Here is a 23,408-nt window from a genome sequence, read left to right as displayed (position 1 = left end):
AAAGGAAAAAAAATAGAGATAGAAAATTCAGAAGGGTCAATTTATCGAATTTTCGGAAGCTGGCAAAAATTTTGAGACATAATACTCATGCCCCAGATAGTGGAGGGAGGGGGACCACAATGCACATAGACGTCGTCCAGAGACGGAAGCATTCCCGTAGCATCTAAAACACACCTTACTAATCGTACACAAAAAGTGATAGATAAATGTATGTACATAAAGTTAATTTACCAAAAAAAAAAAAAAAATCATAATCATGGTAACGTGTCCATGTTAGATATGGTAATATGAAAAACAAATTTCGTTCGAGAATAGCTGTCGTCGTCGTCTGTGCACCATAAAAGAAGAATTAAATACGTATCGTAAAATAAAGAAAAAAAGAAAAATAAAATTCAAAAATTATCGTTAATCTTCTTCGCACGATCGATTGAAGAAAAAAAAAAAAAAAAAGAAATCCAATCGTTCCATTCGATAACGGTGCTCGATCTTTTTTCAAAATAATTCTTTTTTTTTTTCTTTTTCTTTTCTATTTCCTTTCTTTCCTTTATTGATAAGTTTGAGACGAGTTTTGCGATTGGACATAACGTCAGTCTTTTTGTAAACTCAAAAAGAAGAAAGAAAAAACAAAATATATACATATATATGTGTATATATATAATAGGATAGGAGAGATTCTCTATACCATTCAAAATTATTTTCGAATAGTTAGACGATAATTTTTTTAAGAAGAAGAAAGTAAAGAAAAGAAAAAAAGAGAGAGAGAGAGAGAGAAAGAAAAAAAGAAAGAAAGAAAGAAAGAGAGAGAGAGAGAGACAGAAAAAAGGGGTGGAAAAAAGAATCATCCAACTCCTACAGACGTAATACGTAGATATGTACATACGTTGGCATGACAAGAATAATTCGTGTTTGCATATGCACCTGTGTGTGTCTGTGTATCTTTGTGTGTTTTTTTCTTTTTTCTTTCTTTTTTGTCTTCCCTTCTTTTTTTCATATTTTTTTTTCTTTTTAATTCTTTTCTGTTATGAATGCACGTGTGTCGATTTAATGTAAATAGAACAACACCCAACAACATTGGTATAATAATGAAATCGCAATTAACTTATTAGCGTTCTATGCACGAAGGCGAATGAAAATGATCTGTACAGAGGCGAACGTGTTCTGATAACTATTAGCCCCCAACGAGGGTCTAAAGTAAAGAGAGAAAAATTTACCTGGATGGATGGCATTCAAGTACGAAGGGGGAGTTATAAAAAAAGGGTCTTATAATACAAAACATTTTACAAAGGTTCGTTCTCGTAAATATCTTTTTAAGAAGAGCGATAGAAGAAAGATAGAAGAAAGATAGAAGAAAGATAGAAGAAATATAAAAATAGATAGATAGATAGGTAGAAAGATAGATAGATAGATAGATAGATAGATAGATAGATAGATAGATAGATAGATAGATAGAAAGAAAGAAAGAAAGATAGAAAGGTAGAGATAGATCAAAATGGTACCGGGTGAACTATTAATACTTGGCCTAGCTAGGAGAATTCGTAAGGGCAGCAAACGTATTAATTCAAACATACCTAATGCTAATAAACTCGTATCGAAGTCACTTCGAATCCTTGTACCCTAAACTTCTCTTCATTTTTTTTTTTTTTCATTTGTTTGCTTTCTTTTTTTTTATGGACGATAAATTCTCTATGTTAGCAAAAAAAAGACGAGAAAGAAAGAAAAGAAGAAAGAAAGAAATAAAGAAAGAAAATAGAAAAAGAAAGAAAAGAAATAAGAAAATGAAAGGAAAGATCGAATTAGAGATGAAAAACCAGATAAGCAGATACACTTTCGAGTTTGATTCAAAGTGGCTTCGAGATAATTGCGATTACGAGAAAATGAAACTCAATAGCGTAAAGTGTAAGTAAAAGAGATTTTTTCGAAATAATAATAATAATAATAATAATAATAATAATAGAAATAATAACAATAATAACAATAATAATAATAATCATCATCATCATCATTATCATAATAATAATTAATAGATAATAAATATATGTAGGTATATATATATATATGTATATAGGTATAGCGAGGATATCGAACAATTCGGAATCAAGTCAAATACTGAATCCGTAATAAAGAATGGTAAAAAGAATGATCGAACAAGTTTAGGGTAGATTAGAGGTGGGGGTAGTTGTTAAACAAGGGGGTGGTGGCAGGTGTTAATACAACGCGCGCGGGCACGCATACAAGCCACGCATACTCGATTTAAATTGAGAAAGGATGTTATATAAGAACGCATATATCCATATATACAATATATATATGCATGTATATATAGATATACATACATTATATATATATATATATATATAATTAATACACGCTGCGATATAATTAATACACATGCACGCACCCACGCACGCAAAGACGCACACACGTATCAAGGGAAACAAGTTGAAACGTCAGTCAGTATCGAAAGAAGATACGTGTAATTATATATATATGTATATATATATATATATATATATATATATATATATATATATTTGTATACGTAGATCGATGTATATTTCGATCGAATCTGATAATGAATCTGCAAACGTACCTGATAACTAAATTGTCTCACAACCTTGTACAATCTATTCGCCTCCTCCGCAAAATACTCAGCTTGCGTGAAAAGATCCTGTGTCGTTTTAAGGGCTCCCTCTCCCCTTGTAAACTGATACATCGAAAAAGCCATCGACGACATATTCTTCGCACGTTTCACGATGTCGTTGTTCTCCTCTAATGCGCTACCACTCTCTTGCCATTTTTCCGTCTCAGCGTCCATCTCCGATGTGATCAGCTTCATCTCAAGGCCAGCCTTCGCTATCTTTGCTTGTTCCTCGCTGTCCAATCTTACTGGTTTCAATGGCTTGCTCGTCGTACCATGTTTCTGTCGATTCGAATTAATCCGATCATTATTCGATCCTCGAAAACGATACATTTTTCGTCCTCTGTATTTTTATTTTTATTTTTCTTACAAGATTCTTCTTTTTTTTTTATTGCAATTATTTGCCTCAAACTTCTGAACGCGTCGCGTCTTTCGATATTATTATTATTATTATTATTATTATTACTATTGTCGTTATTACTTTTCTTCTTTTTTTTTTTTGTGAAAAGCTTTTAATTATCTCTACATATACGTATATATGAAAATTTATATTTCAAAAACACACCTACATCTGTTTGAATATGAAATGAAAACTTGTAGATATTTCTTGAATATGTTGTGATATATATGTATATGTACAGGTAATTGTTTTTTATCGATACAAACGAGTCGCAAAAAGAAAAGAAGAAAAGAAAACGCGAAAAAAAAAAACAGAAAAAAGAGATTTTAAAAATGGTTACTTACACCTGGCCGTGGCAAGGACATGTACACCTGCTTTTCCGGTCGATTCTGACTCAACTCCAAAACATCTTTCGCTACTGTCGTCACGTCGGTCATCAACCATTGCCACATATCAGCGAAAACTGAGAACATATTAATTTATAATTAATTAAACGATCCTTCATATATATATATATATATATATATATATATATATATTATGTATTTATGTCAGTCGCCATAGATATAACGAAGAAATGACGGAAGATCGATACCTTCTAAATTTTCTTTAGCAATTTTACTAGTAGGATGCCTAGCTAACGTGTGCGCAGCTGTCACCACTTGAGGCCCGTAAATTCTTAGGTTGATTTCGGTGAACTTTGCGGAAACTTGTAGGGACTCCGAAAGTGCAACGTGTCTCAAGAGTTTGCATACCTATGTTTTTAATTAAACATAATTAAATATGCGATTAAACAGATCGTTGTAATTGAAATCGATTCAGACAAAAAGAAAAAAATATATATATATATACATAAGTTTCGTTTGTTCGTTATTTAATTATTCATTCTATTTTTTAACGTCGCATCGATCATTAACGAAATAAGACGCAAAATTAGAAATGTATTATTACGGGATTGACTTTAAAAAATAATCGAAATCGTGCCTATATTTCTTCAACGTTATCGAAATGATTCAGAAAAGAAAAAGAAAAGATAGGAAAAGGAAATATTTTATATTCTTTTTATCTTTTCCTTTTTGTTTTTTTTTCTCTATACAGTATCGATAGAAACAATATCGATATCTATTCAAAGAATAATAATAATAGTAATAAATATTCGTGGTTCGTACTTCGAAGAATATATTCGCGTTTCAAGGAATACATATCAATACGAGAAAAGAAAACGTTCGTTTAAAATCCTGCCAAGTTTTATCCAGATCGTCACGTCGAAAGGTTAGACACGAACAAACACTTGTGCCAGCTGGTAAGGGTCAAGTCACGCTTTGAGGATAAAGGCGTTTCAAATCGATTTTAAGAAGATGTTAGAAGCTCTACACGTACTTCGAGAATATGTTCGATGTACTCGTGAAACCTGTCGCTGCTCTCTTGAAGTCGGTCGATTTCGTTAGCCAAAGCGAGGTTCCTAATTGTCGAGACTAATTCCTGACCGGCTTTGGTCACCTGTCCAAGGTCACCGGCTTGTTCCATCGTCGTCGTCGTAAGCTGCTGACGAAGGTCACGAGTAGCACGAAGAACTCCCAATACTGCTTGTTCCATCTCCGAGCTTGGTGAACATCCGCCTCCTTCGAAGTTCTTATGATAGAAAGAGAAAGAAAAAAAAAAGAAAAAAAAGAAAAGGAAAGAAAAGAAAAGAAAAGAAATTAATGAAGCAAGAAGAGAAAGAGAGAGAGAGAGAGAGACATAGAGAAAGAGAGAGATGAATAGACAGAGAGAGAAAGTGAGAGAAAGAGAGAAATGGAGAAATTGTCAATCCGCTTTTTTGTCTCTTTTTTTTTTTTATCGCGCGTACACATACACGTAGATAAATTAATTGAAAAAGTAATTATCGCTCGAAGGTAGAACGAGTATTTCTCTAGAAGAAATGAAAAAAGAAAGAACGAAAATTATACGAAAAAGAAAAAAAAGAAAAAAAGAAACTAAAAAAGAGAAACAAGAGAAAGAAAGAGAAAGAGTAGCCGGCCGAGGAGAGAAAAAAAGGAAAAAAGAAAAAAAAACACGAAAGAACGACGAGAAAGAGATTCGCAAAATTCTTTCTCATTCGATCCAACTTCGACGATTGGAGTTAATAAAAAATTTTAAATGAACCCGTTGCCCTCCGTTCCGTTCCGTTCCGTTCCGTACCGTTGCATTCTGCTTCGTTACGCGCGATCGACAGATCCGATTTTAAAAAGAGACAGAAAAAGAGCCTTACCATACTGTTACCGATCCGCAAGAGAGTATTCAGCTCGAGTTTCGCTCGATCGCAAAGCAGAAGGATATTCTCTCGATGCTCGTGACTCGTGTAAGCGCTATCGGTGAAGTCCTGCGTTCTCTCAACGACGGTATCAAGGGCTGATGTCAGTGTTTCGCGACAGCCTTGTCCCAATAGAGTCATCCTCGTCGTCTCTACGAGCCTCTCGAAATGTTTCAATGCTGAGCACACGGTACTACTGTCCCAATCCTCTTGCTGTGGATTCTGCGAGTCACGATATATATATCGATCAATATGTGTGTGTGTCCAGATATCCGTTTCGTTAGATAATTAAAAAATTAATAGATAAATTACTTCTATGATAAATATAATAAATCGGTCATGGTTAAATCGAAATGTTTCGATTTAATATATAATATGTAGTAATTATATTCAGTATATGTAAATATATGAAAAATGATTTAATATTTAATATATGATAACTATGTAGATATTTATGTATCTCCGTAGATACATCACATTCGTATCTTTTCAATAATAATATTGAAATATCTTAATGTTCCACTCGAAGATAATGCATGAAAATGAGAAAGATAGATAGATAGATAGATGGATGGATAGATGGATGGATGGATGGATGGATGGATGGATAGATAGATAAAAACATCGAAAACGTTCGTAGTTATGTAGTTTCGTATAATATCGACGATAAAGGGAAAGAGAGAGAGAGAGATAGACAACTTAGCGAATGTCGAAAGTTTAAGACTTTAAATGTGCTGCATAGTGATAAACTTGTGTATCTACATATATATAAAGTACCCGGCTATGTGTCGAACAACGATCCTAAAATAGCTAGTGAATTGTTTAACAGCTTAAAGAAAGTTGGCCGACGGCCGAGTCACTACTTGTTTCCTATAATAAATACAAGGGTACGATATTTGAATATGGAGGAAGAGAAACACGACATGTAAGTAGAAACTAAACGATAGAAAACGCAAACACGTTTGCTTTTAGCTATAGCCGTACCTATTGCCCTTTTCTTATTGTTTGGCATGAAATCATATAGAAGAGAAAAATATATATACATATGTGTATATATATATATATATATATTATTTATTTGCAACTACCATTTTGTTCCCTCTTTTACGATGCGTCATCTTTATCGCTTATATAAAAGCGCCTTTCTTCGTTTCCGAATCGATCATTATATTTTTCTTATATACCCATATACATACGTATATATTATGTATACATTGTTTTTAAGAATAAGAAAGAAAAAGAATGTGTGTATATGTAACAGAGAAAAAGAAAAAGAGAGAGAAAAAGAAATTATGTCGGAGTTTCGGCGCCATCATGACCGAAGAATTTCAAAAGGTCGAACTTCTTTTGGCTAAGCTTTATACGTAAAAGAAAAACTAACGATCGTTTTCCCGATCGTGACTAACGAGAAAAGTGATAACACACATTTCATAAATTCACATTACATAAGCCTTATTTTTCTAAGGAGCCATGGATTGTCTTTATAGATTCGAGATGTATTATTTATATAACACTCGATGAACAATCATTTTGGCGATATCAGTTCTAATATACGCATGTAGATATATCTGTGCATATCTATGGGGAGATTAAAACATTTGTTTCTTATTAGAAATTATTTTTGTTAATAAAAAAGTAGTAGGTCTACTCGATTATAAATGAAAATGATGATGATGATGTTAAGTGATATTAGGAACGACGTTGTTTAGAACAAGCTCTCTCTTTTTTTCTCTATTTAATTTTTATCGTTGTTAATATTCTTATGAATATTTCTAATTACTATCATTACTATTGTCTAGTAATTTATAATTCTTTTTTTATAATTTTTATTATTACAATTATTAATTTATAACTATTGTTATAATTTTTAATTATAATTAAGAATTAATTCTTAATTATATTTGTTCTTTATTAAATTATTATTAAATTTGTTATGTGTATAAATATATATCTATATATGGAAAATATCACGTAGATGAAATTTTCTTACTTGAGAGTTGGGGTAAGATTGAGATTCGCTACAATCGAGGACACCATCCTTGACCACGTAATGTATTAGATCCATCGCTCTTCTCATTTGACAGAAAACTGTGTCCCTATTCTCCCTTGCCGAGGGACATTCCGGATGTCTCAGGCACGTTTTGCTAGATGTGAGTAGCATCATCGTGCTTCTCTCTAAAACTTGTCGGGCAGCGGCCATTTGTGCCCTTCGTCTCTCGTCCTTCAGATCGTTCTACGAATTAATCGCGAGAAAAAATTAATAATAAGAACGGATCAATTTATTTTAAATCAAGTAACTATGATCGAAGAGGGAAAGAAAAAAAAAAAAAAAGAAAAGATCGATTGTAAATATAATACAAATGTAGATAAAAATGAATGAGACATATCTTGAAAATATTTTCTTGAAATATTTTCAAATATTTTTTCGTATGTCAAACGACACATGAAAAATTATGTTTTAATAATGAGACAATTAATAATCGTTCGTTCAATGAAAAAATTTCTTAATTCCCCATTATATATATATATATATATATATATATATATATATTCTCTTTATTAACACGATTGGATACTTTATATTACATATATAAACAAATAAACAAATTCAAATAAAATTCATTTATAATAATTAAGAAACAAATAAAATTACAAACCAATTCATTATTCATCACCAAATAAACTAACGATATTCAAACGATTAAAAATATGTCTCGATCGTTTCGAGGAGAAATAATGCAGAAATAATTGAGATGTCGAGGAAGCATCAAGAGCATCTTATAAAAATATTTCTCGGCGTCGTCGGAGATGATCCGGAGGTATAACGAAAGTAGGAAGGTCGATGGAATTAAGACACGATCGGTATCGATTAAAAGTACAAAAAAAAAAAAAATAGACAGAAGAACAACAAAGAGAAGAAAAAGAAAAAACGAAATAAAATATATATATACATACCTGACGATCACCGGTGAGGTGAGCCAATTCCACCATTTCCGCACCGAATTGGCTAAACGCTTTAACGAATTCCGTAAAGTTCGAAACGCTCTCAAGGCGACCAAGGCTACGGGCTACCTTGTCCTTCGCTAAAAGCAATTGTTTCACCACTACTATGTCCGCCAAAAGAAGGACTCTCGTAACCGAACCCAAAAGGCATCTCGCTGCTCTGACAACCGAGCCTCGATCTGCCAAACTGTCTTCCATAGCACACTCGCATAATTTTTCTATCGCTGATCCTAAAACACATCAATCATTTTAATGTTAATCGATTCGTGATCTAGGAATTTCTAATTTTCTTCGATAGAATTTATTGAAGAATCTTGTTTAAAAAACGAATTGTAATTCTTACGAGTCATCGATTGATAGATATTATTAATCATCGTATTTGATCGTACGTGAGGATTGATAAAGGATTATCATCGAATAATAATTATAATCCCTCTCTCTCTCTCTCTCTCTCTTTCTCTCTCTGTTTATAAATACATATTTCTGTTATATTTAAGCGAGTTGATCAATCTGGCTTATGTGTATTTAGATAATTACTGAGAGGTTGATATGAAACAGAGCAACGATGAGAAATCCAATTTACAACTATTAATACCTGAATCATCGGTCGAATTAACTTTACTCCATTTATATCATTGACATTCATTCGACTAAATTACCCGATAATGTTTATACAGTTCTCATTTTATATCCACAATTTATCAAATTAATTATTTTCATAATTATTCGAAATAAATTCTATCCGAGTCGTTTGAATTTATTTCGAGATTTATATTAAACATATGAAATACTTTTCTTTTCTTCGTCTCTCTCTCTCTCTCTCTCTCTCTCTCTCTCTCTCTCTCATATACCTTTCAATTTATTTTCTATATAACTGTCGCGAATTCACGTACGAATAAAATGTAAAACATTCTCTTCGTTCTGTTTACTCCCTCTTTCTCTTTCTATCCCTATCTCTTTTTTTATTTCTTGCAAAGAGAGAGAGAGATTTCTATGGATAAAAAAAAAAGAAAAATGAATTATATGAACGTGAGTATCCTATATATCTTCCTCTCTCTATCTCTCTCTCTCTCTCTCTCTTTTCTTCTTTCATCGAATTCGTAAAACGAATATTCTTTCTCTCTTTCTCCCCCGATAAAAAATGATGTCGTTGATTTCCACAGTTACGCTCGGAGTAAGACTGAATTTTACGAGACTTTAAAACCCGCACGAATGATAATTCGCGTAATCAAGAGTACGTTGTACGCTTGTAATTAGACGTTTAGCCGACGAAGTGCCAATTTGTGGGCTACTCTCTGAGCAAGCCAAGCGAAGCACGTCGAGCATTTGCCAATTACGGTGAAGCTTTGAACGCGCGCGCCACACTGCTAAAAGTCATACGAACGAAAGAGAAATCATAATTAAAAAAAAAAAAAAGAGAATAATAAAAAAAAAAAAGAACAAAAAATATAATAAAACAACAATAATGTATCTTCGAACGGAAAGAATAACATTCGTAAAGAGGATCGAAAAAAAAAAGAGAGAAAGAGAATCGTAAGAAAAATCTAATTTGTTTTTTTTTTTTTTTTTTTTTTTTTTTTCACAAAGAACGAATGAACGATCATCGTTTAGATATTCTTTCCTGTTTTCTTTTCTTTTCTTTTTTTTTTTCTTTTTCTTTTAAACGAATTTAATCCTTTTCAACTCGTGAAAAGAATTTCAAGCTATTCCTTGGAGTTTTGTAAAATAATATTTCTATACGATGGCCTTAATAATCTTTTATCTTGTCAACCGACTCCATGTTTTCTTTGTCTCTCTCTAACTCCCTAACTTTCTCTCATTCTCTTTCTCTTTCTTTTCCTTTAGCCTTTCACAACGCTTCTTTCTTCGTAAAAGTTTTGACGGATTTTCAAGGCAACGATCGATGTATCGACAAAGAGAAGAAAAATAAAAAAGGACTTGGTAACAAGTACATCTCTCTCTCTCTCTCTCTCTCTCTCTCTCTCTCTCTCTCTCTCTCTCTCTCTCTTTCTTCGGTAGCCTACTTACGAAGATAATGTCTCGCCGAGTCCTTTTTAAAGAATACATCAAGAGTTTCCATCCTGTCGATCGTTTATCGGAATTAATGTAATTTTTATTCTCCCCTCGTGTTTTCGGATCTATACTAACTTCTTTTACTCGTTATTGGAAATAATCATCTTCTTCTGTTCCTTTTTTCCTTTTTTTTTTTTTTTTTATTCTTTTCTCACCTTCCAAGCGTAAAACCATTCGTATATATCGGAGGATAAACGGCACAAACATTTTCGATAGATCCCATTCGTTCGAGATCATCTTAATGAAAAGAAAAAATAAGATAGGATAAAACTTGATTAAGTTGGTGTTAAGGTTGATGATAAAAGATGAAGACAAGACGAGGACTGTCAGAGTAGATATCGTCGTATCGATACACTTCTTTTATTCCGAAGTATATATATCAGTATATATCCAAACCATTCACCATGCTTCAATGGGGAAAAGGGTCTTCCGAGTCATTACTCAAGACGGAAGCCTTTATCAAAGGCTTCCATAAAGAATCCAATACATAGATGGATCCGATAGAGTTCGAGTCAGAGATGAAAGATGACGTCTAAACGAGCTAACGAGAGATACACCAACTCATTTAACCATCTTCTCTATTAGTTACGATACTAAAGACGTGTTATTTATTAAATAAATTCGATCATATATGTGATGAGGGTAAAAGGATAAAAGAAAAAGAAAAGGAGAGAGGAAAAAATACATGATAATTAAATTTTGTCAAATAACTCGAACGCGTCTTTTAAACGAGTATAAAGAACATGGAAAAGTCTATATATATATATATATATATAATAAGAATATATATATGTATTTATGTATGTATGTATACGTTACGTTACCAGCAAACAATATCAGCGACAAACGTAATCAACTCAGTTGCCTTGATAGAGAAACCTTACCTGTGACTCTTTATGCAGATCGAAGTACCTATGTACCATCAAGTGCAAGTATGCGAACACCTTGACCGCGTTAAACGTAGAAAAAAAAATTATAGAAATGTCTCTCTTGGTCTTTCTACTTTTACGCCCTTTTCCAACGACAGATGAAATGAATGAGACTCCTAACCAAAGAAAAAGAGACGGACAGACAGACAGAAAGAGAGAGAAAGAGAGAGAGAGAGAGAGAGAGACAGAGAAAGAAAGAGAATGTGTTCCCTCTCTAACCACGAGTCGCATAATCAATAATTTCCTTTCCCCACTAGCGTTCCACCATTGTTAACGATCGTCATTAAGCCGTTAACTTTGCGCACTCGCGACACTATAGTTTTATACCTTTCTAAATATAATAGAAAAATCGATTAGAAACTTATTTCATTTCTATTTCACACGACAAATATTTATCTCTTTGTGATACCTATGCGATTCAGATTTAATCGTTTTTATTTAAATAATTATTTCAATTTCTAAATAATAAGTATGTATATATATATATATATATATATATATATATATATATTCGATAAAAAACGTGATGATAAAAATAATCGATAATATACGCGAATTATCGATAATAATCAGAAATTATAAAAAATTCCAATATATATGTACCCAACTAAATGTTAACCAAATAAAATTTCTAATAATACAATGAGTAGTAAAATGTTTTCTCTGCCTTCTAGAAAAATTTATTCACTGGTTCTAATCACGAATTAATCGATACGTCCTCGGGATAATCGGTTTATTGCGAATGCACTGTGTTATATATATATGGGCTATTTAATATTCGCTATGCATATATATATATATATATATATATATACTAATGCTAGAATATATTTAATATTCGACACATATATTGGCTCAATGCTCAATGCGCTCAACCGCGTCGTTCACATTCTTTCATGATTATTTCAATTAGCCGACTGAGATGATTCGTACATTGAAATTCCATGCCACATACACACAGAAATACATATATATGTATGCACGTAAGTACATACCATTCCTTCGCTTCCCTAATAATATATATATATATATATAAATTAAATTGTTATAATTAATAAATTTATAAATATGCGATCAAACCAAAATGGATCGTAATATTAATGATTTATCAAATCGATTTATATATATTATATATTTCCAAAATTAATAAATTAATCATTCTCTACGATAAATTCTCTTTTCATTAAAATATCACGAATTTCTCTCTCTCTCTCTCTCTCTCTCTCTCTCTCTCTCTCTCCTGTTTTTTTTTTCTTTTTTTCTCATAGAAGGCACGAATTTTCACGTACCAATATCCTTGAAATTCGGGTGTGACTAGAATATATATGTATGCATATATATATATATATATATATATATATATATATATATATATATATATATATATGCATAACGATCGACTCTAACACTCACATACACACATATATACGCATATCGTAGTTCCTCAGAAAAAGCTTTGGGGTTAATAAATGTTTTGCACGTTGACTTGACCTGATCTTAAAAGGTAGACCGGTGGGATAAAAATAGTCGAGTACTCTCTCTCGATCGAGAGGGTACACACAGACTGTGCCGAAGAAATTACACTTCGACGGTTTGGTCGATGCATTTCTTCGTTGGTGGACGATGACACAGCTCTCGCAGAAAAAGAGAGAGAAAGAGAGAAAGAGAAAGAGAGAGAGAGAGAGAGAGAGAGAGAAATATAGACAGTAAGCTAGTGAAAGAAAGAAAGAGAAAAGAAACGAGGGTAAGGTAGCTGTTAAAAGGAGAAAGAAAATAGAAGGAGGAAGAAGAGAAAGAGGAAGAGGAAGAGGAGAAGGAGGAGGAAGAGGAGGAGGAGAAGGAGGAGAAAAAGCTTCTTCATCGTTTTTTTCATCCTCCTCGTCTCTCCTTCGCTGTATGCTCGAGGATTCCGATCTCGAGTGAGAGATAAATTCTCATCGTAGATGTAGATTGATAATAACGACGAAAACAGAAAAGGAGATGTATATATATATATATATATATATATATATATATATATGTATGATATGTATATGTATATATATATATATGTTTGTATGTATATGTATGTATAGAAAAGAATCGAGACATAAATATATTTCAGAATCGCAATTAATTTCGATTTAACTCGCACCGTAAAGAGTCCTCTTATTTCATCGTTCTCAATATTTTCACGCTTATTTAATCGACGATGCATTTCTATTCTTATTTTCTTTCTATGGAGTTTATACCGCAACACTTAACCCTCCCCCTACTACCTTTCTCTTTACTCCACCTCCCGCATCATCCACGTCCCCGTCCCCTAACGTTAAGCGTTTGAAACGATGCCATTTTAAGGAGCAAAAGAAATAAATGAAAGAAATATAAGAGAGAGAGAGAGAGAGAGAGAGAGAGAGAGAAATAGAAAGAGAGATAGAAAGAAAGATAGAAGACGAAGAAAGGAAGAAAAATGCGATCGTTTGCCAAAAATATATATTGCGACGAGTTAAGAAACGTTGTAGCTTAGACCGACACGGCTTTCTCTTAGATTTTATCCCCTTCGGAGATCACGTTCAACTTTTCTTTCACATGGACTGTCCAGTAAATGAAGAAGATGAAAAAGTAGAAGAAGAAGAAGAAAAAGTGAAGGAGGTGGAGGAGAAAGAAGAAAAAGAAAAGGAAAAACACAACTCTTTCTCTCTACATTTCTTATTCTTTATCTTTCTTTCTTTTTTTCTTTGTCTCTCTTTCTCTTTCTCTCTCTCTCTCTCTCTCTCTCTCTCTCTCTCTGTCTCTCTGTCTCTGTCTCTCTTTTTCTTTTTCCCTTGCCCTTAGTATTCCGTCAGATATACAAGGCTCGATTAAATGCAGGAAAGGCGAACTTAAACGATCGTTTGCTATTAAAAAAGAGGACACTCAAGGGTAAGATAAAACTCGTTCTGAATGGGAAAAGAGAATTATAAGAAGGTAAGGACATTTATCGCGATGAAAATTCACATTAGTTTCTTTTTTTTTCTTTTTCTTTTTCTTTATCATTCCCATTCGGGTAGATACATACCTAAGTACGAACGTACGTAAGTACGTATGTATATATACATATATGGATATATGTATATATGTATATATGTATATATGTATATATGTATATATGTATATATGTATATATGTATATATGTATATATGTATGTATGTATATATGTATGTATGTATATATGTATGTATGTATGTCTTCTTCTTTTCGAGTGGAATAAGATGAGAAAGAAAAAATCGAAGTTCTTAAACGTGGCAATGCAGATATTCGAGGATACACGTTTCGATAGGGAGAGGGTGGCTTCTCTGCTTATCGAGAAAACGAGAGACAGAGAGAAAGAGAGAGAAAGAGAGAGAGAGAGAGAGGAAGATAGTAAGAGACAAGGGACGAATCTCCCTCAGTGGGCGAACGCACACATACAAACGAGCAAGGCTCGGTGGATTTTCCGTCGATTTCAAAGGAAGATAAACGGCGCATTGTAAATTAGATTACCCAACCTAAATTCTGATTTCACACAGAGAGAGAGAGAGAGAGAGAGAGAGAGAGAGAGAGAGAGAGAGAGAGAGAGAGAGAGAGAGAGAGAGAGAGAGAGAGAGAGAGAGAGAGATCATCTTTCGTAATTTCTGTACATTCGTCTATTTACTATAGACGTATTAGGTATATATATATATATTTTTTTTCCTTTTCTATATCTTTCTGTTAGAAGAGATTTGATTGAAAAAAAAAAGAAAAGAAAAAAAAAGAAAAAGACTACGAATAATGTATGCTGTCAAATGTAAACGTAACGCGGTTAAATCGAAGATAATTGAAAAATTCGTTTTTATAAATTAATTCCAAAATAACGAATAAGAAAAAAGAAGGGAAGAGAAAAAAAGAACGAGAGAAAGGAATAGAGAGAGAGAGAGAGAGAGAGAGAGAGAAGGACGAAGAGAAAATTTCATTGAACACGAAATGAAATTAGTCTCTTTTAATTTTTTTTCTCTACCCCTTAACTAGAAGACCTTAACTTAAAGGAACCTTCAATGACCCAAAGGACGTTAAGATGCACTTTCCGAATATTCTCCCTCCGAACCTATCGAAGGCTTATTGGCTCTGTCCTTCAACTTTCTCGAGTAGTTTCGCACAAAGTTGCAAAATGCGTTTTAGTAAACTTCTTAAAAGCACAAAGACTTGTTCTTCGTCTTGTTCTTCCACTTTTTCTACTTTTACTTCTTCTACTACTACTACTACTTTCTCTACTTTTTCTTTTTTTATTTTTCGATGGCGTGAGAAAAGACGAAAAGAAAGAAAGAAAGAAAGAAAGAAGAAAAGAGAGAGAGAGAGAGAGAGAGAGAGAGAGAGAAGATGAGAAGATATCAATGCTTCTTTCGACAATATACTTTTTCAACTTCGTATGACAGAAAAATATATATATATTCAGTGACAAACATCCCTTTGAATCGCCTCGAAAGTTTTTTTCTATTTTTTTCTTTTCTTTTTTTTTAAATCGTTCTTTATATACACACGTATATATCTATGTGTATATATATATATATATATATATATATATATATATATATATATATATATATATATATATAATGCATATGTTTGCACCGAACTACCTTCAATCGTTTCCTCGTCTTCTTCTTCTTCTTCTTTTCTTTTTTTCTCATTTCTTTTATCATTTTTTCTATTCCGACATATTCTATTCCAACCCATCGTCAACCCTCTTTCTTCGATGCTTTATTTTCCCGCGTTATGCAGACTCTCTATATCCGTGGAATAAAAAGAAAAAAGAAATAAAAGAGATAGGAAAAGAAAGAAAAGAAAATATGAAAGAACTGAACGCGACAAACGCGGAAGGCTCTTCTCTTTCCTTCCTCTCTCTCTCTCTCTCTGTCTCTCTCTCTCTTTCTCTCTCTTCTTTCTATTTTTCTAACGAAATCGCGTATATTGTGATTTTATTGTATACGAGAGAACGCCTTTTGAGAGTCTGAGAACTAATTTTCCAGCTCGGTCGACGAGCACCATTCTAAAAAATTCTTTTGATTTCTTTTGTAATACATTCAAGAAGATGTTCCGTAAAGATGATGCGTATAAAATATTATAAATAAATAAATAAATAAATAAACGTTAGCCTTTATATAATTTCGACGAACTGAAGTTTCGTGTCCTGTTTTTTTTTTTTGTTTTATTCCGTTCGTTTTTTTTTTTTTTTTTTTTTTTTTTTTTTTTTTTTTTCTATATTTCTTCCTCGTTTTATTTTTTTTCTTCTTCCATTCAAACTTACCAGCGACTCGAGCCTCTTTGCAAGCCTCGTACATGTCCTGCTTGATCTCGGGATTGTCGTCGGCGATTGTCTCGCCAACGGTGACGAACCTTTCGACCGCCAAATTTACCGCCTGTCCAACCCTCGCCACAGCACGAAGACTCCGGTCCGAACATAGCGGCCGTTCTCTGTGCGACACTAGCGTAGAAATCTGCAAAAGAAAAAACAAGATCTCTCTTAGTATTTGTTCCATTTATTATTAAAAAAAAAAAAAAAAAAGAAAGAAAGAAAGAAAGAAAGGGTAAGAAAAGAAAAAAAAGATGAACCGTAATCCGACGGAATATTACAAATTTTCTTGTCGCATCCCATCGCGAAATTAATATCTCGATTGATATCGAAATACGATTTATATTGCCAATAATATGTATGATTAATGAATCTTGTGATATTTGCCAATATGTATGATTAATGAATATCGTATAAAAGTTCATATTATATCTGTGTAGAATTTTTGCTTTGCGCAGGAAAAAGAAGAAAGAAAAGAAAAGATTAAAAAATGATTAAAAAAGAAAGGAGAAAAGAATGAAATTATATTATGAAATTATATATGCGTGATCTTCGTATAATTATAAAATATGGAAACGAAATAGGAAAACCGTACTATGTTTATATACGTCAATTCCAAAGAAAGAGCTAACAAAGGTATGCGTATAATGAGTAATTAACATTAATATTTAATTAACGATAAAATTTCTTTCTAGGTAACTACGAGAAGTAGTCTACGACGTACAAACGAACGAACGAACGAACGAACGAACGAACGGAGCTCGAGATAATGAATTCCATAGTCATCTAACTCGATCCCGACATTATTTTCTACATAAGTACTTTGCGTGCACGGCTCATAAAGAAAAATTGCGTCGTCATGTTCCCCTTGTTATCGCCATCGCGTCCGTTGCAAGAGTACTCTCTCAGATAAGACGTTCGCTTCTTGAATGACACGACGTACATGTATATTTTGTTCGAAAATGAACAAACAAAAATTCGATATATATATACATATTTTATAAGTAAGAAAAATTCTGATTATATTTATATATTCGTCTATCTAATTAACGTTAATTAATCAATTATCAAGAATAAAAAAGAATATATATACATATATTATATATTTTTAGTCTTATAATATATATATATATTATTATAATTCTAATTCTATATATATTTTTATATATGTATATGTGTGTGTCTCAAGATATCATTTGATATCACTCGTATATCTGTAATTTAAAAATTATAGGTCACTGTTCTTGCTTCAATTTACATTCTCTCTCTCTCTCTCTCTCTCTCTCTCTTTCTTTCTCACTTCATCTCTTCGTCTCTGTCTCACTTACTGAGGCAGCCACAACGTTACGTTACTGCAGATACCATGTAACACCATTAGGAGTCTGCCTGTGAAATTCACGACGTATATACGATGCATTTTCCATACAATTAGACAATGCATTCGGGTGCTGCCTCTTTCAGACGATTCTTCTCTACGACGAGAATAGAACGAAAGAGAGAGAGAATGAGAGAGAGAGAGAGAGAAATAAAGAGAGGAAGAGAGAAAAAGAAAGAGAAAGAGACTAGAACGAATGAGAGTACGAGAAAAAGAAAAGTCAGTAGATGGAAAGAGGCACGAAAAGGTGCGGACCCAAAACTATTGTTTTACCAGATGAATGCCGAGAGAGTCTACCGAACGAATGCGAGTTTTCTATTCGTACATATGTATATGTTAACATGTCGTCCTAGAAGAAAAACTCCGAACATTTTTCTTTTTCTCTTTTTTACATTCTTCCCTATATCTTTTTTCTCCTTTTTAAATCGCCCACTCTCTTTTACTCCCTTCACGATTTTTTTTTTTTAATTATTAACAGATTTAATTACGACTCTCTCTTTCTCTCTCACTTTCTCTTTTTCTCTTTCTGTTGCTATCTCTGTCTTTATGTCTTTATCTTTCTCTCTCTCTCTCTCTCTCTCTCTCTCTCTCTCTCTCTCTCTCTCTCTCTGATAATTGTTACGATTTATAATATTGCTAATAGATATAATAAGATTTGATAATTTTTACTTGTAAATAAATTTTATTTATATTTTATTTGGTAATAAAATATTTCTATTTTATAGTAAAATATTTTGCTTTATACTTGTCGTTGATGAAAAATGAATTAGTCAAATAATATTGCGAAATATATGAAAGAATATATTTGTCATTGTTTGCTACTTAATCGTCCTTTTCGTTAGAATTGAAATTTAAGATCATGTATATATCACGAATAAGAAAGAGAAAGAAAGAGAAAGAGAAATGTTTGTAAAAAAAAAAAGAAAGAAAGAAAGAAAACTGGCATTAATCTTACTTTTGGTATACGCAAACCACTTCAATCTGCCGCATTGCTTAAAAAGAAAGATAAATAGAAGAAAATACGAAAGTTTTTCCTTATGAAAAGTTAGAACGGCTTGGCTTTACAATGGAAAACAAATCTTTCGAAGTTTCAAATCGCATATACTCTTATCCGACCTAAATACATATCGAATCTTTTCGAAATCGTTTAAGATAAATTTTTTTCAAAGAAAAAAAGAAAAAGAAAGGAATAAAAATAAGAAAAAAGAGACCAAAAGAAAAAACAAAAAAGAAGAACGCCGAAGAGTGCAACGGTTCATTCTCATATTTTCATGGAAAAAAATATCAACGGGACAATTATTTACGATACACTTTACATCAGTGATTCTCAAAGTGAGAGCACACAAAAACTTTTAGAGAGAAAGATAGAGAGAAAAAGAGAGGAAGAAAAAGAGTGAACTGTGAACTAAAAATGAAAAGAAAAAAAGAATTAAAAAAAAATTAAAAAGTTGTTCGATGGTATACCCTCGTTACGTTTCTAGAAATAATAGGTCAAACCGTTGATACTGTCCTGTATATATAGTTTATGAATACAAAATTTAATTTATACATATATATATATATACACATATAACATATGTTTTTTCCCATCGTTAATACCATACAACTACAATGTCATCTATTGACAAAAATAATAAATACGCCAGACAATTACGTCGACATTTTCCAAAGACGAAGACGATGTATTTGCATCCATGGGAATTAAAATGATGGGGAGGGGGAGGGGGGTACGTGAAGCTTAAAAAAAAAAGGAAAAAAAAAGAAACAAAAATTGAGAAACACTGCCTTACATGATATCGTCGTTCTAACAGAAATTGAAATCGTCGAAATCGCTCGGAGCAATGAAATCTAAAATCGTGCAAACACTCGGGTGAAAAGTCAATTGGCCGTACTTTCGTTGGTGATGCCTTCCGGCTTTTGATTCTTTGTTAAAAGCGCTTCAATTTGCGTTGAGAAAAGCCGATGGTCATCGTCGAATCCTGTGGGTATGGGATGAATATTCAGGCTTTGCGTTAATTAAGGACTCGTGAAGAGTAAAGGCCGGGGTGAGTCGGGTTAGTGGGGTGAATGGGGTGAGTAGGAGAGAGGGAGAGAGAGATAGCAACTATGGTTGGATTATATGCATAGCAATGAAGATTTTCTCTCTCTCTCTCTCTCTCTCTTTCTCTCTCTTTGTTTCTCTCACACATTCTATCTTTGTCTCTGTTCGCAAAATCCAAAAAATACAACACGTTTGTCCTCTTATCCGACCAAGCTGCTACATTCTCCTTCTTCGTCTCTCTTTCTCTCTCTCTCTCTCTCTCTCTCTCTCTCTCTCTGTCCTTCTCACCCTCTTTCTCTCTCGTTAGATCGCTCTTTCGTTTTAAAATTTTTTTCTTTCACTCAACTAATTGCGAGATTTGTATGATCGTAAAAGAGGTCAATTTTTTGATTCTACTTAACTCGATAAGTATCGAAATGTAGGAAAAAAAGAAAAAAAAAAAAAAAAAAGAACGAAACATGGAGAACGATTTTCTCCCTAAAGAGAAGTAATTCTGACCGAGTCGATGTTTCGACGGAGATAGATATTTAGATATCTCTTCTTCGACTCTGTTTGCGATAATTAAACAAAAGAGAGAAAAACGAAAAGAAAAGAAGAAGAAGAAACAAGGAGAAGAAAGAAGAAGAAAAGGAAAACGAAAGAAATAAGAAAAAAAAAGAAAAGAAAAGAAAAGAAGAAGAGATAAAGAAGCAAGAGAGAAAAAAAACGATTCTGATTCGAGGCGTATCTTCTTGGGAAAGAGTAAAAAACGTAGGCAAGCCTTGAAAGAAAAAGAAAATGAGAAAAAGAAGGAAAGAGAGAGAGAGAGAGAGAAGATAGGAAGAGAAAGAAAAATAGAAAAATTAAAAAAAAAAAGAAAAAAGACGAAAATTTCTATGGTCGCGTTGCGTTGCCGAGGCGAATATCCCGCGAAGAATGTTTTCCAGAATGCCCGCTGGACATTTTTCGATGCGATGGAAAAAAAAATAAAGAGAGAGAGGGGAGGCAAGGGTTGAGAAAGGGTGAGGAAAAGAGAAAGAGAACTATCCAGCACGTTCTGGAATATTTTCTTCTTGAATATTGGAACAAAAATTTCTATTAGAGATATACGTTCTCTCTCTCTCTCTCTCTCTCTCTCTCTCTCTCTTTCTTTCTTTCTGTCTCTCTCTCTCTGTTTCTCTGTCTCTCTCTATCTCATCTGTTCTTCTTCATATTTTTATTCGTTGGTCGTTTTGAATCTTCTCATTCTTTCGCTATACTTTCGACATTGAATAGTTTCGTTGTATAGAATACTTTAACCTTTTTCTTTTTCTTTTCCTTTCGTTCTTTCTTTCTTTTTTCTTTAAACGCAATAGAAAAGACCGAATCGTGAAAAATTTGTTATTAGAGATAAACGCAATTTAAGAAATAAAGTTTAGTTTCCATAGGATCCTTCGTTAAAGTGTTTTTCGCAAATTATTTATATATAAGATAGATATAAGACACGTATGTATATATGACGAAAAATATCGTTTCACATTTCGTTCTTTAAATTGATTTAAGTAAGACTGTAGGAGAGTGTTTACGAGTATCCTTATTACCTGGATACTTTGAAAATATAATAAAAATGATGAGAGATGAGCTACGTTAAAGGGCTCTGCCATTTCGACGGGTACTATTAATCTTAAATTATTCAAAGAAAAAATAAAGAGAAGAAGAAGAAGAAGAAGAAGAAGAAGAAGGAGAAGAAGAAAAATCTGAAGAAAAAGAAGAAAAAAGAAGTAGAAGAAATAGGAGGAGGAGGAAGAAGAGAAAAGTGAGTTTATTCGATTAGGTCGCAGGAAATGCTAATTCTATGAAGGACGTGATTCTAGGTGGTGAAGGTGGTAAAAGAGAAAGAAAGAGAGAGAGAGAGAGAGAGAGAGAGAGAAGACGATAAGGAAAGAAAGAGAAAGAGAGAGAGAGGGAGAGAGAGATGCTATTGCATCGTGCCACGTTTCGGTTATAACGACGTTACTATATAAACAAAGGATACAACAGCCGAACGGATTAACGTAATCCGTTTATCCGTGATTGGATTTCAAGCGATTCCATAGATATGCCACGAAAGAAGAGTTCGCCCCTTATCGTAAACGACAAAAGGACGTATGTATGTACGTCCTTATAAATTGAGATAAAAATTCTGATCTTAAGGAAAAAAAAAAAAAATAATAATAATAATAATAATAATAAAAGGAAGAAAAAAGAAAAGGAAACAGACAAGAGGAGAACGTCGAAAAGAAAAATTTATCTTCGATCGATAAATTTTAATTAAACAAAGAGATATTAATTATCAAAATAGCTACGAGACGATTGTTACTGCGCTAAAATATAAGTCGAAATTTAGATATACGTGATATAATTTTGAGATAATAAGTGATACCGCGCGTTGTCGCTATTACTCGGGTGGATGATACTATGGTAAGTCGAAAGTTTTTATGATCGATTTAAAAAAGAAATATTTAACTAACTTTAAATCGACTTAAGAAGGCTAATTATTTTTTTTATTTTCGTCAGATTGTAAAATTACTTTTTCCCTTTCCTTCTTTTTTTTTTTTTTTTTTTACAGGAATATTGATCCGAAAAATCTCGAAATGGAGAGTAATCGATTTTGCTTTTTCTTTTTCCTTTTCTTTCGAATCACGTAAGAACATGTTTTGCTCACTTTTGTCATAATATACGTGAAATAATGATGACGTTATGTCAGAGTTAGGAATATACAGAAGAGAAGCTATACAATGTATATAGTGTATATATATATATATGATCTATGATGAAATAGTTAAAAAAGGAAGAAAACTCTAGTTACCTCGTACGTCGAAGCTTCGAGTAGAAAAAAAAAGGTTTCTATTATATACCGCGTACAGTAATAATACGAAGCGAAGAGACGTTTACTTGTTGAGAATCGGCAGACGACTAGCTCGAAAGCACGACAAACAATATTTATATAGGCAGCCCTTGTAATCCTTATTGATGTTTAAAGTAAACACGCAAGCAAATGTGTTCGCTGTGACGCATTAATATTCGAATGTGATGTAACGTAGTTTCTCTATGATATATAAAATCAACGTAAGATACGCTCGTATACTGTACATAATATATAAATACGTTTATACATACATACATATATATATATATATATGCATATGTATTATTCTACGGTATAAACAAATAAATAAATAAAACATATCTATATGAAAAAATATGGACGTTAGATTGAACCGCGTGGATTTTAAAGGAAGAAAGGAAAAAAAGAAAGGCATCGTTTTAAAAATACTTTTTACCCTCGAATTCCGATGGAATTCAAAAAAAAAAACAACAAAAACAAAGAA

At 32.6% G+C, this 23,408-nt stretch overlaps 1 protein-coding gene across 6 annotated transcripts in view; it reads right to left on the bottom strand.

Annotated features, from left to right (window-relative positions):
* The window catches only part of LOC122629606 (alpha-catulin), a 68,610-nt gene that overhangs the window by 7,130 nt on the left and 38,072 nt on the right, over nucleotides 1-23,408 (bottom strand). For all 6 annotated transcript variants that reach the window (XR_006327305.1, XR_006327306.1, XM_043813192.1 and 3 more), the window contains 8 exons: nucleotides 16,619-16,808; nucleotides 8,287-8,564; nucleotides 7,322-7,564; nucleotides 5,290-5,553; nucleotides 4,419-4,670; nucleotides 3,634-3,793; nucleotides 3,383-3,501; nucleotides 2,591-2,920 (listed from right to left, as the gene is read on the bottom strand). Coding sequence is in view for 4 of the 6 variants with exons in the window: in XM_043813192.1 (XP_043669127.1) it covers nucleotides 2,591-2,920; nucleotides 3,383-3,501; nucleotides 3,634-3,793; nucleotides 4,419-4,670; nucleotides 5,290-5,553; nucleotides 7,322-7,564; nucleotides 8,287-8,564; nucleotides 16,619-16,808 (1,836 nt within the window). In the remaining 2 variants the exon portion in view is untranslated. The remainder of the gene's footprint in view (nucleotides 1-2,590; nucleotides 2,921-3,382; nucleotides 3,502-3,633; nucleotides 3,794-4,418; nucleotides 4,671-5,289; nucleotides 5,554-7,321; nucleotides 7,565-8,286; nucleotides 8,565-16,618; nucleotides 16,809-23,408) is intronic.

This window comes from Vespula pensylvanica, chromosome 5, assembly GCF_014466175.1.
Source record: "Vespula pensylvanica isolate Volc-1 chromosome 5, ASM1446617v1, whole genome shotgun sequence".
In the NCBI taxonomy this organism is placed as follows: domain Eukaryota; kingdom Metazoa; phylum Arthropoda; class Insecta; order Hymenoptera; family Vespidae; genus Vespula; species Vespula pensylvanica.
Note: the sequence above shows the minus strand (reverse complement) of the source record. Positions and strands in the feature narration are given on the sequence as shown.